This window comes from Microcaecilia unicolor, chromosome 3 (genome assembly GCF_901765095.1).
Source record: "Microcaecilia unicolor chromosome 3, aMicUni1.1, whole genome shotgun sequence".
Taxonomy (NCBI): Eukaryota; Metazoa; Chordata; class Amphibia; order Gymnophiona; family Siphonopidae; genus Microcaecilia; species Microcaecilia unicolor.
In genome coordinates this window covers 205,860,765-205,878,979 of record NC_044033.1, presented here as the reverse complement: position 1 = coordinate 205,878,979, position 18,215 = coordinate 205,860,765, and the positions used below count along the sequence as shown (strand labels likewise).

At 44.1% G+C, this 18,215-nt stretch overlaps 1 protein-coding gene across 2 annotated transcripts in view; it reads left to right on the top strand.

The window, feature by feature from the left end:
- The first annotated feature begins 1,287 nt into the window (after window positions 1-1,287).
- The window catches only part of LOC115466159 (HLA class II histocompatibility antigen, DR beta 3 chain-like), a 34,281-nt gene continuing 17,353 nt past the window's right edge, over window positions 1,288-18,215 (top strand). For both annotated transcript variants that reach the window (XM_030197242.1, XM_030197241.1), the window contains exon 1: window positions 1,288-1,479. In XM_030197242.1, the coding sequence (XP_030053102.1) occupies window positions 1,374-1,479 (106 nt within the window). In that variant the 5' untranslated portion in view covers window positions 1,288-1,373. The remainder of the gene's footprint in view (window positions 1,480-18,215) is intronic.

Below are 18,215 nucleotides of genomic sequence, written 5' to 3'. Positions count from 1 at the left end.
AGCGGAAAGGTGGAGTGACATATTGGGAGAGAGAATAACACAGGAGCGGTTGGGGGAAGTATTTGAAAATATCTCTAAGACTACGCCTAACGCAGCGCTACAAGATATTCAATTTCATTTACTTCATAAGGTATATATCACCCGACAGCGGGGAAAAGAGATGGGACTGTGGGAGGAAGATGGGTGTATAAAATGCCATGGAGGGAAAGGCACGTTTCTTCACTCCTTTACGGAGTGCTCAGCATTAGCAGAGTTATGGACTCGTTCCCTGGAAGTCATTGAAAACGTCGTAGAGAAGCAATTAGAGTGGTCATTTCAAGCACTGCTACTGGGATAGATTGGCTAAGAGAAGAGGGCTTATCGGAAGCGTAAGGCAAATTTGTTCTTTTGGCGTACCTTCTGGTCAAAAAATGTATTTTGCAGTTCTGGGCAAAGCCGGCACCGCCCCCAAACCAGAATTGGCACCAACTGATGAAGGAGATGGCAGCATGGGTAGAGTTGCAATACACATTGACTTCTAAGGGTAGACATAAGGCATATCGAGACATCTTGAAAACATATTCTCTGCTATATGACAAAGGGGGCAAACCCCCACTGAAACCCTTTAGAGCGATTAAGCTTTAGCGGAAGGCACCTGGAGAGGGAGGGGGGAATGGAGGAGGGGATTGGGAGGGGAGGGAAGGGAGGAGGGGGGGGGGAACATTATTAAAGAGAAAAACCAGGAGGCGTCTTCTATTGCTTTGCAGGGTGGGATGTTGGTTACTAAGTAAAGTGTTGATGGAAAGAATATGAGTGGCAATTGATTGTAAAATGTATACAAATGTTACACACCCCAGAGTCATAATGTAATGTAAACCTCTTTCCTGGTATCAATAAAGATATTTTCCACAAAAAAAAAACTTTTGAAAAGTGAGGTTGTGCTTAGTTCCCTTTATGCCTGATATAAAGCAAGCGGAGGATCTCTTTATAGTACTTTGGGGCTGTTGTTTTTACTCTTTTTGTTGTATATTAATTGCATTTTCCAATGTTCATTTCTTCTATGAGCTGCACATTAATTTAGTTAAAAGACCTTATTAAATGAAAAGAAAACTAAGCCACAGCATGTACCTTCTGTCCTGGATCTTGTCTGACTAGTGCAGAAGAAACTCCAGGCTCCCAGTAGCACTGACACTTCTCTCTCCCTGGTGACTGATGACACTGCTGAGCTTCAAAACCTGATTGGCTCATACACCTCTCTCCAGTGTTTCAGGGGAGGGGTTTTGCTATTGTGCCTGTGTCAGTAGGGGCAGCAGTGCCAGTCTCCCTGTCTCCCAGAAAGGGGACTTTACTGGCTTTAGTCACTTCTTTTGCTTTGTTTAATAAATAAAAACACGATGGTCTCTGTCCGAGCGCCTGGAGCTGGGGGCTGCAGTCTGGCAGTTCTGATAGTGATCCTGACTGTGCTGAGAACCCACTTAACTCACTGCGGGAACCCTCCAGGTAAGAAACCGAGAGAGATCTCTGATAGTGACAGTGCAGAGGACTGACAGCACTCACTACAGGGACCCTCCAGGTGGAAAACCCACTGTGCAGGGACCCACAGATAAAGACCATTTAGGGGCTCTGAAATCAAAGGTCAGGAAATATCTGATGCTGATAGTGCTGAGAACTGACATAGCTCATTACAGGACTCTTCACTTAAACATCTATGAGGGATTGGGGAGGAGGGGTTTGTGGGTCTAGAGTTATGAGTTTGGATAGTGGCTATGTATGAGGTGGGATATGTTGGAGTTGTGCATGTGATGATGTGAGAGATCTGATTGAGGAGAGTGTGTTAGTGTATGTGTGTGTGGGGGGAGGGGTGATGTTGGAGGAATGTGTGTAGGGAGGGAAGGTGTCCAAGTGTGGAGGGTATGTTGGGGGGGGGGGGGCTATGTCTTTCTTGGTCTGCCTTTTTTGGCTCTGGGAGTGAAGAATTTGAGTTGAGCCTGTAACTATCTGCTAAAGAGGGTGATTTATCAGGAGTTACTGTTCTCTGAAAACAGTAACCTGATCTTTTTTTTTCCTGTTTTTGAACTTGCATGAAAGATTCCCATTTTCTTCCTGCATGTATAATTTGGTTACTTTCCCTCGTGTGTTCAGAAAGTAATTTTACCCATAGACAGACAGACATGAACCTATTTCACATTAGTTCTTATGTTCCATAAATATGGTAATACTGACACTTTGTGGCCACTGGAGGTACTGCAGCCTCTTCCATTTGTATGGCTTGTAAGAGGTGAAATAACTTGAATTGTTAAAGGTATCCATGTCTGTCTGGCTGTTTGTCTGTCCAACAATGTAAAATGGGGTTTCCACCTCTTCCACTGTCCCAGAAGGTGTTATCTGTAACTCCAGGCTCCGCCCTTTCTGCCTCGCCTCACCCCATGCCTGGAATAAACTCCTTGAGCCCATTCGCCAGGCCCCCTCCCTGCCCATCTTCAAATCCTTGCTCAAAGCCCACCTCTTCAATGTTGCCTTCAGCACCTAACCACCATATCTCTATTCAGGAAATCTAGACTGCCTCAACTTGACATTTTGTCCTTTAGATTGTAAGCTCCTTTGAGCAGGGACTGTCCTTCTTTGTTAAACTGTACAGAGCTGCGTAACCCTAGTAGCGCTCTAGAAATGTTAAGTAGTAGTAGTACTTTCTTGATTTTATACAACTTTTTTTTCTATCTCTTTCCATTTTCATGTTGTTCTGTACTCTCTCAGATTTTATAAAATCAGGTGTCCCTTAAATGTTCTTGTGGGGACCTTTTCTGCTCTGGTTAGAGAATTTTGTTGGTTTTTTTGCTTAGGTTTTTGCATTCTTTTAGATGTTTTGTGCTTGAACAACTTTATTAGTTCTGATTTTGCAAACTTGAATACCACTCCCCACCCCCCAGCTCCCCACAAGCACACTTAAAGCCCCTCACTCCTGCTCCCTGCACCCAGACACACATGTTCCACCTGCACTGCCCCCTTGTGGCAGGACTGGATGGATGTACTGGAGTCTGTAACTTCAGGAAGGGGAAAGACACTGTGATGTCAGATTGAAAGTTATACTTTTTATCTTGTTTAGTGTTGATGTTTCATTGGCTCTTGGTATTTTTCTTTACTTTGTAAAGATTTTGCTGGTATTTGCTGTGATCCATTGAAGCACAGGACTATTTGCCTGTGGTTTGATAGATAATAAGATTGAGGTCTGTCAGTTAAGGAGTTTATCACTTATATATACAGCAGCAGCAGATAAAAGTATAGGTATTTTATCTATGGGATTTTAAGGACACTATATCTGAATAGTGCCAGTGTGAAGTGATCCACAACAAGTACTGAGTTCTCCACTCCCTTCCTCTCCCTCAGAGATCCTCTGTGCTCAAATCTTCTGCTCGGTGTGTGGTGGTGGGCAAAAAAGCAAACATGATGCTCGGAATTATTAAGAAAGGGATGGTGAATAAGACCGAAAATGCTATAATGCCTTTGTATCACTCCATGGTGCATCCCCACCTTGAGTATTTGCGTTTAGTTCTGGTGGCTGTATCTCAAAAAAGATATAGTGGAATTAGAAAAGGTTCAAAGAAGAGCGACCAAAATGATAAAGGGGATGGAATTCCTCTCGTACGAGGAAAGGCTAAAGAGGTTAGGGCTCTTCAGCTTGGAAAAGACGCAGATGAGGGGAGATATGATTGAGGTCTACAAAATCCTAAGTGGTGTAGAACGAGTAGAAGTAAATTGATTGTTTACTCGTTCCAAAAGTACAAAGACTAGGGGACACTTGAGGAAGTTACATGGAAATACTTTTATATTTCAACAATTTTTATTGATGAATTATACATCTATACAGAATTATACAGAGAATGAAGGTACATTATCAAATAATACACTGATAAGCACACTGTCTTAACCATTTATGTTGAAACCAATAACAGTGTTACACTCATCAATATTTTTCCCCCTCAAATAACTAAATGTTCCTCCCTTATTCCCCTACCCGATCCTTCCCAACAGCAACACACAAAAAAAAGACACCTCGAGATTTCCAGATTTTCAGCGTGTTTGGCAGGGGGAATGCTCCAGTCAAGAATGGGCCAGAGAAACCCCTCCCATTGCCCGCACCAAAGAAATAGTGATTTCAAAGACTATTCAAAATCAAACTTCTTGCTCTATGTGAAAGAGATTGAATATATGCACCCCATACTGCCAAAAATAACTTCTTTCTCTTTGGAGAACCACGAGCTGTTCCAAGAGCAACAATGTGTGTAAACAATTTCTCCATGCCCAAAAAGATGGGACTACTTCACCTATCCAGACCCCTAATATAATTCGTTTACCCAAAGCTGCCGCTTTCCGTATGAAAAGAACAGCATCGCGGTTAGGGACACAAAAAGTTTCATGTTTATCTAAAAGCAAACCCCTAGGCACAATCAGCAAAGAGCATCCCAAAAGTCCTCCCACATACTGTAAAATAGATTTCCAAAATACTTGCACCTTTGAGCATTCCCAAAAGGCATGAAAAAATGAATTAGGGCTTTGTCTACACTTCGGGCATACCGGTGTTTCAACTCCCCCAATCTTAAACAGCTGCTCTTGTGTAAAGTAAGCCCTGTGTAATACCTGATATTGACACTCTCTCAGTTCCGCACTTATAGAAATATCAGGAATACGCTTAATTAGTGTCAAGAAATCCTACAGAGATATAGACACCCCTAGGCTCTGACTCCATTTCTCCAAGAGTGCCATCCGAGGTCTAGCAACTAACAGCTTCTGAAGCTCCTTATATAGAGCAGAAACAGACAGGCCACCTTCCCGGAACTTCCCAAAGAATTCTTCTAAATGATACCTAAACGAAAAGCCATTCCCCCTCTATCCAAGGACTTATGGTAATGATGTATTTGACGGTACGCCATCAGATCTCTTGGCTCCACTCCTTTGGTCTGCAACTGTGCCCAATTTAGTAAACGACCATCCTCGCCCAACACATGCTGTAAAAGTGTCATTCCCTGTACAGCCCATCGCCTAAAACTAGCATTATCTTGCCCTGGTGGAAATTGTAAATTACCTCGAATCGGAAGCTGATCTGAAACTTCCGGATTCCCCCCCCCCCCCCAACAAAAGCACCAGATAACACCAAACCTCTCGCAAAGGTCTAAGAATTATACTGTGACGTAACCCCTTCGGCAGCGTTTTCAAATTTCCTTGCATCAGATAATTAACATGCCATGGTGAATAAAATGCATTTTCATAATGTATTGGGGTGAAATCCTGCTCGCCTAAGAACCATTCTCCAAGATGACAAAATAAACAGGCTTCATTGTATACACGTAAATTGGGCAGCCCCATACCCCCATATTTCCAGGACCTGATCAAATATTTAAAAGCCATTTTTGGCTTTTTACCTGCCCAACAAAACTTAGATAGAAGCTTCCGCAATACGTGTAAGTCTCGCTTCAACAACCAAAGAGGCAGTAACTGGAGAGTATAGAGCCATTTGGGAAACAAAACCATATTAAATAATTATATTCTACCATGCACCGACAACGGAAGATACATCCACCGGGACAAACATTCTCTAGTCGAGTCCAGCAATCCCGTTATATTACAATTGTGTAATAGGGTGGTCTTACCACTTAATCTAATTCCCAGGTAGACAAATTAAATGGTTTCCCAACACATAAGAAACACTCCTACCCAACCTCTTCGCACTGAATCAATAGTAGGGAGAGCTAACGATTTTTCAAGATTTAACTTGAAGCCAGAAAAATCGCCATATTCCACAAAGCTATCCATAAGTGCTTCCAAAGATCTCTGAGGCTCCGTAATGTGCACTAAGATATCATCGGCAAATGCAGACACTTTAAATTCTTGCGTCCCTATCCTAACCCCTTTAATCTCAGGATTACCCAGAATTTCTCTAATCAAAGGGTCTAAAGAGAGTACAAATAATAATGGAGAAAAAGGGCAACCATGTCTCGTGCCTCTACGAATCCCAAAAGAGGACAAAAAAACCCCATTGATCCAGATCACTGCCTGCGGCGAGGCATATAGAGTCTGAACTGCCTTTAAGAAAAAATCACCCAGACCATAGTGACGCAAAGTAGCTTATAAAAACTTCCAATCCACACAATCAAAAGCTTTCTCCGCATCAAAGCTGACTAACAAGGACGGCACCTGCCAACGCTCTACGTGCTCTAATGAAATAAGAATTTTCCTCAAGTTCCTTGTACGACCTCGACAAAGCCAACTTGTGGTTCGGCTATCACTGAAGGCAGAACCCACGCTAATCTATTCGCCAAAATCTTAGCAAGCAACTTAGCTTCTACATTCAACAGTGATATAGGTCTATACAAGAAAGGCTGTGTAGGATCCTTCCCCAGCTTCAGTAGCAATATGATCTGGGCTAAATGCAAGGAATCAGGCATGCACCCATCTGCAATAAACTGCGTAAACAGAGACTGCATCATAGGAACAGTGGACGGCGACAAAATTTTGTAAAATTCAACTCTAAAACCGTCAGGGCCTGGTGCCTTACAAAGGGCACTTTGCTGAATAGCCAGGGAGACCTCCTCTTCAGTTATAGGCTCGTCGAGTTTATCCTTATCCTCTTCTGAGAACCGTTGCAGGTCCAAACTACTTAGAAATATTTCTCCTTCCAAATCTTCTCCCACTGGTCGAGTGTAAACGTTGATAATACTGCAAGAAAACCGCTGCAATCTCTGAATCTTTCCCTACCAAAACTCCATCTCCACGATCTATCTGCACTATACTAGGAGAGCCCTTCGATGTTTTAACCAAATTTGCCAATGACTTCCCCGATTTATTACTATAACAATATAACTGAAATTTGTAATATTGCAGCGATTTTACCGCCCGCGCATGAAGTAACTCACCTAACGAAGTCTGCAAAGCTAACAATAAGCCACGCTGACGCACAGACGGAAACTTCCCATACTGAACCTGTTCCTTAATCAGCTGCTTTTCTAGCCGTAAAATCTCCCGATCTCGCGCCTTCCTCTTAAAAGAAGTATATGCTAGAATTTCTCCTCGTAACACTGCCTTAGCTGCCTCCAAAAAAGTACTGGGGTGTGTACATGTTCAGCATTATTATTTTGATAATCCATCCATTTATGCAGGAGGTAATCCCGAAACTCAGCGTCACTATACAAGTGTACTGGAAAGCGCCAGCGATAAGTCCTACCCCCTCCTGTCTCAAAAGCAATGGGACACCACACCAACGCGTGATCAGAAACACTGTAGGAACCAATCCCTGCCTCTAATACTGAAGAAAAACACGAAGACGATACTAGTCAGTAGTCAATACGAGACTGAGACTCATGAGCCCTTGACAAATGTATATAATCTCTATCCATGGGGTGTAGTGTTCGCCAGATATCCAAAAGATGTAAAGTAGAACAAAGCAAGGGAATACCCCTATTCAAATTCCCAGCATCTTGTGCCGAACTGGGAGATCTATCCAAGGTCGGGTCATGGACCAAATTGAAATCTCCTCCCATAAACACTGGGATATCAGGTGTCCCCAAAATCCTGTGGATAATTGTTAGGATAAATTTATGATCATACACATTAGGGCCATAAACATTACACAAGAGCAGTTCCTTGTTACAAAGAGTAATTTTGACAATTATAAATCTACCCTTAGGATCCATGTTTGCAATATTTGAATAGCCAACCCTTTCCTGAATAAGATCATCAATCCCGCTTTACGATTTATTGCTGGCGTCTCTACCACTTCTCCAACCCACCATCGTTTAAATTTAAGGTGTTCTAGAGTTGATAAATGGGTTTCCTGTAACAACACCATATCTGCTCTCTGCCGATTTAAAGCCTGCAAGATCTTTTGTCTCTTAATGAGAGAAGTTACTCCGTTAACATTCCATGAAATTAACTTAATCGGGGTCATGGTTGATAATAATGGCAGTATGTCCATAGATTTAACACCTCTAACCAGGTCACGGGGCCACCCCAGCTCATAGCCCCCCAACCCAAAGTAGCCTCAACAGAAGACCAGACCATATTCCTCTTCCCCACGACACACGCCGTCCTAGCACACTGTAATTGCCCAACAAAATGAAACAATAAAGAAAAAAAGATAAAACAAAAATACCAAACCCCTCCCCAGTCCAAAACAGTATCTTCTTTCTTATCCTTATTCCCAGAATACTCAGACAAAATTATCCCCTTCCCACCCTTCCGCCCTCTTCTCTGCCCACCCATCTTATACCACCCAATGTGGGTCGAGGCCCGCATGGAGATCCCATCCCCAAACCCTCACCTCTTATAACTTAGGTACCAGCCCGGGCAAGGTGCGGCGTTTCACAATTATTAAGAGCTTATAATAATTCTCAGCAACATATCCCACGCACGTGCATCCACATATACCCCACATGTCATTCATTCAATTCTATACGCATTCAATCCTTTTCCAGACATATTGCAGTTTGTCAGCTAAACTTCTGTATGCCAATATTCACAAATGATTATTCAAAAAAAAAAGAAAAAGAAAAACTTAACAGTAATTCACATAATCCTGACTCCGTCTGCTGCAGCCAACCAATACCCTAACAGCACCTCCTACCACTTCCAAACAAATCATGAACGCTCATATTCTTCTCTACCACATCCACAGTCCGCCATATGCATATCTACAGTAAATTGAAAAGGTTATTTCACCCGGTCTGCTGCAGCAAAGAATTACAGTAAAAAGTATGTCCCACAATGTTCCATCCAATCCGTGAAAATCTCATCTCCAGAGTTGCAATATCCAACCCCTCCAAGTTAACTTGCAAAGTAGATTGCTCAAAACACGAAGGAGTCCGCAGAAACAGGTTTACCCAATCTGTCATAGCAAAGATGTATATCAACAGTTCATCTTATAATCCCCCGATAGCTAACAGTAACGTATATGCAGGACCACATGAGCTAGACTCTCCCATGAGGAAACATCCAGCGAAGTAGTTATATAATCCCCCGATAGCTAACAGTAACGTATTTGCAGGACCACATCAGCTAGACTCTCCCATGAGGAAACATCCAGCGAAGTAGTTAGAAACTGCAAACTTGTGAAAAACATGTCGTCTCGACTTGCTGCGTCAAAAGGGTGTCACAAAAGCATCTCCAGCATTATTCCAACGCGTTGTTAGTGACTCACAAGGAGATCCATAGCTTCCAAACCAGTCTATGCTTGTAATCATGGTTAATTGCTTAAGGGGGGGTAACGTTTGAAGAAACACCTTCGCCCGTTCTGCTGCATCAAAAATTTGCAGTTTCCCCTCTGTGGACACTTTAAGACGAGCTTGGTACAGTAGGGAAAACTGAATATGCCGCCAGTGTAATTCCCCACAAATCGGAGCATACGCCTTTCTCAACAAGGAGATTCTAGGTGAAAAGTCTTGAAAATACAGCACTGGCTTATTTTCAAATGTCAGTGTCCCCTTGCTCCGAATTGCATGTAGAATTTCATTTTTATGCACAAAATTCAGGAGTTTGAAGATAACAACTCAAGGACGCACCTCTATGGGCCTCCGTGGACCTAAGCGATGTGCTCTTTCAATGCGCAACTCTCCCGCTTCAGACTGTAGCTGTAGACTGGTGACCAACCAGGATTCCAAGAACCCCCGAAGCTCCGATTCCACAATCTTTTCAGGTATACCTACCAAACGCAAGTTCCCTCTTCGCAACCTATTTTCCAGATCATCTAGTTTGTCTTCCAGTGCACGTACCTTATTATGTAGCTCTTCGTTACCTGTAGAAAGTTGCTGCACCTTGTCCTCCAAGTCTGATACATGCTGGCAATACGCAGTAAATTCTCCTTTTAAGGATTCTAGCCGACCGTCAACTATGTTGAGCTTGTTGGTAATGTTCTGCAAACGCTTATCTAACGAGGCATCGATAGCCTGCTAAACTATGTTTAAAATCTCTGCCACCCAGGCGGAGCTGATCGAGCAGGGCCCCGACTCTCCTTCCTCTGCCGTCTTGTTCTCACTCGGGCGTGGCTTCTCCTTGTCTCTTCGCGCACTCGCAGTGCCATCTTTCTGTCTAGACACAAATTTTTGTAAAAATATACAGCTACCAATATCAATCCGTCGCTAGCCTGGTACCAGGCACCGATATATCTTCTATAAAGAACTTTTTCTGAGGTTTGGGCCCAGGATCACGCTCCATCAACGCCCGCTTACTAGCACGGCATCACGTGACCTCCATGGAAATACTTTTAAAACAAATAGGAGGAAAAAAATTTTAACGACACTATATCTGAATAGTGCCAGTGTGAAGTGATCCACAACAAGTACTGAGTTCTCCAATCCCTTCCTCTCCCTCAGAGCTCCTCTGTGCTCAAATCTTCTGCTCGGTGTGTAGTGGTGGCCAAAAAAAGCATACAGGATGCTAGGAATTATTAAGGGATGGTGAATAAGACCAAAAATACTATAATGCCTTTGTATCACTCCATGGTGCGTCCGCACCTTGAATATTGCGTTCAGTTCTGGTGGCCGTATCTCAAAAAAGATATAGCGGAATTAGAAAAGGTCCAAAGAAGAGCGACCAAAATGATAAAGGGGATGGAATTCCTCTTGTATGAGGAAAGGCTAAAGAGGTTAGGGTTCTTCAGCTTAGAAAAGAGACGGATGAGGGGAGATATGATTGAGGTCTACAAAATCTTGAGTGATGTAGAACGAGTAGAAGTAAATCAGGGGCATCTTCACCTCCTTTTTCCTGTTGGCTGTTCCTCTCCCTATCCACCCAAACATCTCTCTGGCTTTTGTTGTCTCCTTTTCTACCAGTTCAGACAACTTAAGATCATCCCAACCATACGATCACAGAAAAGTTATTCCCCTCCTAAACTGTACTTTCCCTGCAGCTCAAATGATTGACCCTGGCTGCCTTTTTAAGTATTAAATCTTCCAATTCTTCAAACTTCACTAGATCCCTCCTCATTTTATCCACATTGTCAGGCGTGTGTACTATCTGCAAAGAGACAGACCTTACCAAACAGCTCTTCTGCAATATTGCTTATAAAAATGTTAAAAAGAATCGGACCAAGAACTGATCCTTGGGGCACATCAATAGTAACCATCCCATTCCTCAGCGTCAGCTCCATTTACTCTTCCCTCTTCGTCACCTCGCACTTAACCAGTTCTTAACGCAGAGGCCAATGCTCAAAACTAGCGCCAGCATTAGCATGCGGTTAGTGCCAGGTATCTGTGCATGTAATTGTGCGTCGAATGCTCAGAGGTCTCGAGTGCCGGTGGAAATGCACATGATAAAGATGGCCCTAAATTGTATTGAAATGTGTGATAATGAGGTCAGGAAGTATTCCTTTGCAGTGCACAGGAGGACGTGATGTTCTCATTATCGAAACAAGTGGCTGAGAAAATAAAGGCTAAAGAGTTGGCGTTCCTGAAATACAGAAAAACTCAAGAAGAGGAACACGGAGAGAAATACCGGATGAAACTGAAAGAAGGCAAGACAGAGACGTCTGGCGAAAGCGCAAGCGGAAGAACAAATGGCTAGAAATGTAAGGAGGGGTGACAAAAATTTCTTCAGGTATATTAGTGAAAGGAGGAAGACTGAAAAGGGAATTGTGAGACTGAAAGATGCTGCGAACCGCTCTACAGATAATGATGAAGAAAAAGCAAATTTGCTAAATAGATACTTTTGTTCTGTTTTCACAGAAGAAAAGCCTGGAGCAGGACCGAAATTGACTGTCAAAAGTACATGTGAGAATGGAGTGGATATAGCACCGTTCACGGAAGAGAGTGTGCATGAACAACTTAAAAATCTAAAGGTGGACAAGGCAGTGGGACCGGACTTGATCCACCCCAGGATATTGAGGGAGCTTAGAGAGGTTCTGGCGGGTCCTCTTAAAGATTTGTTTAATATATCCTTGCAGACGGGAAAGGTTCCGAGGGATTGGAGAATGGCGGAGGTGGTCCCTCTTCACAAAAGTGGTGATAGGGAAGAAGCTGGAAACTACAGGCCAGTAAGCCTCACTTCGATTATTTGAAAAGTAATGGAAGCGATGCTGAAGGAAAGGATAGTGAATTTCCTGGAAGCAAATAAGTTGCAAGATCCGAGACAACATGGTTTTACCAAAGGAAAATCGTGCCAAACAAATCTCATTGAATTCTTTGACTGGGTGACCGGAGAATTAAATCAAGGACGTGCTATGGACGTAATCTACTTAGATTTCAGCAAAGCTTTTGACACGGTTCCCCACAGGAGGCTCTTGAATAAACTAGACAGGCTGAAGATAGGACCCGAAGTGGTGAACTTGATTAGAAACTGGTTGAAGGGCAGATGCCAGAGGGTGGTGGTAAATGGAGTTCGCTCGGAGGAGGGAAAGGTGAGTAGTGGAGTGCCTCAGGGATCGGTGCTGGGGCCGATTCTGTTCAGTATATTTGTGAGTGACATTGCCGAAGGGTTACAAGGTAAAGTTTGCCTTTTTGCGGATGACACCAAGATTTGCAACAGAGTGGACACTCTGGAGGGAGTGAAAAACATGAAAAAAGATCTGCGGAAGCTAGAAGAATGGTCTAACGTTTGGCAATTAAAATTCAATGCGAAGAAATGCAAAGTGATGCACTTAGGGAGTAGAAATCCAAGGGAGACGTATGTGTTAGGCGGGGAGAGTCTGATAGGTACGGACGGGGAGAGGGATCTTGGGGTGATAGTATCTGAGGACCTGAAGGCAACGAAACAGTGTGACAAGGCGGTGGCCGTAGCTAGAAGATTGCTAGGCTGTATAGAGAGAGGTGTGACCAGCAGAAGAAAGGAAGTGTTGATGCCCCTGTACAAGTCGTTGGTGAGGCCCCACCTGGAGTATTGTGTTCAATTTTGGAGGCCGTATCTTGGAAAGGATGTTAAAAAAATGGAAGTGGTGCAAAGAAAAGCTACAAGAATGGTATGGGATTTGCATTACAAGACATATGAGGAGAGACTTGTTGACCTGAACATGTACAGTGGTGGAAATAAGTATTTGATCCCTTGCTGATTTTGTAAGTGTGCCCACTGACAAAGACATGAGCAGCCCATAATTGAAGGGTAGGTTATTGGTAACAGTGAGAGATAGCACATCACAAATTAAATCCGGAAAATCACATTGTGGAAAGTATATGAATTTATTTGCATTCTGCAGAGGGAAATAAGTATTTAATCCCTCTGGCAAACAAGACCTAATACTTGGTGGCAAAACCCTTGTTGGCAAGCACAGCGGTCAGACGTCTTCTGTAGTTGATGATGAGGTTTGCACACATGTCAGGAGGAATTTTGGTCCACTCCTCTTTGCAGATCATCTCTAAATCATTAAGAGTTCTGGGCTGTCGCTTGGCAACTCGCAGCTTCAGCTCCCTCCATAAGTTTTCAATGGGATTAAGGTCTGGTGACTGGCTAGGCCACTCCATGACCCTAATGTGCTTCTTCCTGAGCCACTCCTTTGTTGCCTTGGCTGTATGTTTTGGGTCATTGTCGTGCTGGAAGACCCAGCCACGACCCATTTTTAAGGCCCTGGCGGAGGGAAGGAGGTTGTCACTCAGAATTGTACGGTACATGGCCCCATCCATTCTCCCATTGATGCGGTGAAGTAGTCCTGTGCCCTTAGCAGAGAAACACCCCCAAAACATAACATTTCCACCTCCATGCTTGACAGTGGGGACGGTGTTCTTTGGGTCATAGGCAGCATTTCTCTTCCTCCAAACACGGCGAGTTGAGTTCATGCCAAAGAGCTCAATTTTTGTCTCATCTGACCACAGCACCTTCTCCCAATCACTCTCGGCATCATCCAGGTGTTCACTGGCAAACTTCAGACGGGCCGTCACATGTGCCTTCCGGAGCGGGGGACCTTGCGGGCACTGCAGGATTGCAATCCGTTATGTCGTAATGTGTTACCAATGGTTTTCGTGGTGACAGTGGTCCCAGCTGCCTTGAGATCATTGACAAGTTCCCCCCTTGTAGTTGGTGGCTGATTTCTAACCTTCCTCATGATCAAGGATACCCCACGAGGTGAGATTTTGCGTGGAGCCCCAGATCTTTGTCGATTGACAGTCATTTTGTACTTCTTCCATTTTCTTACTATGGCACCAACAGTTGTCTCCTTCTCGCCCAGCGTCTTACTGATGGTTTTGTAGCCCATTCCAGCCTTGTGCAGGTGTATGATCTTGTCCCTGACATCCTTAGACAGCTCCTTGCTCTTGGCCATTTTGTAGAGGTTAGAGTCTGACTGATTCACTGAGTCTGTGGACAGGTGTCTTTCATACAGGTGACCATTGCCGACAGCTGTCTGTCATGCAGGTAACGAGTTGATTTGGAGCATCTACCTGGTCTGTAGGGGCCAGATCTCTTACTGGTTGGTGGGGGATCAAATACTTATTTCCCTCTGCAGAATGCAAATAAATTCATATACTTTCCACAATGTGATTTTCCGGATTTAATTTGTGATGTGCTATCTCTCACTGTTACCAATAACCTACCCTTCAATTATGGGCTGCTCATGTCTTTGTCAGTGGGCACACTTACAAAATCAGCAAGGGATCAAATACTTATTTCCACCACTGTATACCCTGGAGGAAAGGAGAAACAGGGGTGATATGATACAGACGTTCAAATATCTGAAAGGTATTAATCTGCAAACGAACCTTTTCCGGAGATGGGAAGGCAGTAGAACTAGAGGACATGAAATGAGATTGAAGAGGGGCAGACTCAAGAAAAATGTCAGGAAGTATTATTTCACGGATGGAGTGGTGGATGCTTGGAATGCCCTCCCGCGGGAGGTGGTGGAGAGGAAAACGGTAACGGAATTCAAACATGCGTGGGATAAACATAAAGGAATCCTGCTCAGAAGGAAGGGATACCCAGAAGCTTAGCCGGTGATGGGAGGCAGGGCTGGTGGTTGGGAGGCGGGGATAGTGCTGGGCAGACTTATACGGTCTGTGCCGGAGCCAGTGGTGGGAGGTGGGGCTGGTGGTTGGGGGGGGCGGGGATAGTGCTGGGCAGACTTATATGGTTTGTGCCCTGAAAAAGACAGATACAAATCAAGGTAAGGTATACACAAAAAATGGCATATGTGAGTTTATCTTGTTGGGCAGACTGGATGGACCATGCAGGTCTTTTTCTGCCATCATCTACTATGTTACTATGAAACGTTTTCGCCAGGTGAGGGAGGGGCAGCATAGAAGGTTTTGAGCAGAGGATTTCTTGTCAGTTTTTCACCCTGAACTGCTACCACTACTACTTATCATTTCTGTAGCGCTACTAGACGTACACAGCGCTGTACACTTGAACATGAACATGAAGAGACAGTCCCTGCTCTACAGAGCTTACAATCTAATTAGGACAGGCAGGACGAACCAGAGATAAAGGAATATTAAGGTAAGGATGATAAAATAAGGGTTCTGAACAAGTGAATAAGGGTTAGGAGTTAAAAGCAGCATCAAAAAGGTGGGCTTTTAGCTTAGATTTGAAGACTGGTTTTGTCTTCTTTAACATGTAGACGGAGGCTCCTGCAAGTGTTCAAGACAGACAAGAATTAGCAAGACATGTGTACGTGTCCGAGTGAAATACACATCAACTCCAGTTCTTCTATGCTTAAATATAAACCAGTGCACAAGATCCGCGCTCACTGCAAAACCTTTCTGCACATGTGTCAGGCGTGTTCTGTGCGCATGTGTCAGGCATGTTCCTCCCCCCACTTCCTGTTTAATAGTGCAATTTAACTGGCATCAAATGTAAATATAGTTCGCTTCAAGCATCACTGAGCTAGTTTCTTGCATTACTATTGCATTGTGGGTCCATCCCTGGCTTTGAGCATCGGCCCCTCAGTCAGTTTAAGGCACCTACAGGGATCAGTCAGTTTATTTATAAGTCATCTATGTGGAACTGTGTCAAAGGCTTCGCTAAAATCTAAATAAACCACATCTAGCCTCTCCCTCAGTCCAACATTCTGGTACCTGGACCAAGCAAAGAAATTAATCACATCCATCTGACAAGACCTGCCTCTAGTAAAACTCTCTCTCCTCCAATTCCTCATGTCTCTCTTAGGATGTAACGGTCTCTGCCACTGTCTCACCCTCTCAGTATTTCTTTGTTTCTCTGATGTTTCCCTGAATAAACAGTTTAAAGTAAAAGATAAATGAACCAGATACAGTAAAACAAGGTAATAGAAACAAATGAAAAATAAACCAATATGAGAAACTGTGAAGAAATGAAGAGAAGATTTTCTCTCCTCTCATGCCATCCTCGATCCGCTTCAATCCGGTTTTCGCCCTCTACACTCGACAGAAACGGCACTCACTAAAGTCTGTAATGACCTGTTCCTTTCCAAATCCAAAGGTCACTACTCCATCCTCATCCTCTTCGACCTATCCGCCGCTTTTGACACTCAATCACAATTTACTTCTTGCCACACTGTCCTCATTCGGGTTCCAGGGCTCTGTCCTCTCCTGGTTCTCCTCTTATCTCTCCCACCGTACCTTCAGAGTACACTCTCATGGTTCTTCCTCCACCCCATCCCATTCTCTGTTGGAGTTCCTCAGGGATCTGTCCTTGGACCCCTTCTTTTTTCAATCTACACCTCTTCCCTGGGCTCGCTGATCTCATCTCATGGTTTCCAATATCATCTTTATGCTGACGACACCCAGCTTTATCTCTCCACACCAGACATCACTGCGGAAACCCAGGCCAAAGTATCGGCCTGCTTATCCTACATTGCTGCCTGGATGTCCAACCGCCACCTGAAACTGAACATGGCCAAGACTGAGCTCATTGTCTTTCCACCCAAACCCACTTCTCCTCTCCCTCCACTCTCTATTTCAGTCGATAACAGCCTCATCCTCCCCGTCTCATCTGCCTGCAACCTCGGAGTCATCTTTGACTCCTCCCTCTCCTTCTCTGCCCATATCCAGCAGACAGCCAAGACCTCTCGCTTCTTTCTCTATATCAGCAGCAAAATTCACCCTTTCTTCTCTGAGCACACCACCCAAACTCTCATCCATTCTCTCATTACCTCTCGCCTTGACTACTGCAACCTACTCCTCACTGGCCTCCCACTTAACCATCTATCCCCCCTTCAATCCGTTCAGAACTCTGCTGCGCGTCTTATCTTCCGCCAAGACCGATATGCTCATATCATCCCTCTCCTCAAGTCACTTCACTGACTTCCGATCAGGTACCACATACAGTTCAAGCTTCTCCTACTAACCTACAAATGCACTCTATCTGCAATCCCTCACTACCTCTCTACCCTCATCTCCCCTTACGCTCCTACCCATAACCTCCGCTCACAGGACAAATCCCTCCTCTCAGTACCCTTCTCCACCACCGCCAACTCCGCCCTTTCTGCCTCGCCTTACCCTATGCTTGGAATAAACTCCCTGAGCCCATACGCCAAGCCCCCTCCCTGCCCATCTTCAAATCCTTGCTCAAAGCCCATCTCTTCAATGTCGCTTTTGGCACCTAACCATTGTACCTCTATCCAGGAAATCTAGACTGCCTCAATCTTGATTGACTGCACGTTTTGTCCTTTAGATTGTAAGCTCCTTTGAGCAGGGACTGTACTTCTTTGTTAATTGTACAGCGCTGCGCAACCATGGTAGCGCTTTAGAAATATTAATTAGTAGTAGTAGTAAGAGCAGGAGAGAGGGCTGAGAGAGGAACAGTGTCAATATCCATAATTTTGCACTCACAGACCTTGAGAGACTGCTGAGGAGCTTAAACCAGGTACCTTCCCCAATTCTGTTCAACTACCCCCACCCAAAATTCAGCTTTCCCCATACTTAATCTGCAATCTAGGCCAGTAGAATAGTCTCTCTCTCTCCCCCCCCCCCTCTCCCCCCTCTCTCTCTCTGTCCCCTCTCTCTCTCTCTCTCTCTCTCTCTCTCTCTCTCTCTCTCTCTCCATATATATATATATATATATATATATATATATATATATATATATATATATATATATATTCTTTTTTTGGGGTGGGGTATCACACTCTCTGCCTGTCTCCCTGGGAGTGGCTGTTGTTCATGGTGTGAGTGTATGGGTGTCACATGGTCGGACAGTCTCTCATTCATGCTGTCAGTTTGTGATGGTGTCTCTTTGTTCTCTATCAGTTTGTCTGAGGCTTTGATGGTTAATTTATCTACTGAAGTGTGGCAGTCTCTCTCTCTCTCTCTCTCTCCCATAGTTCTTTATTTTAGGGCTTTTTATTTTCTCTGATG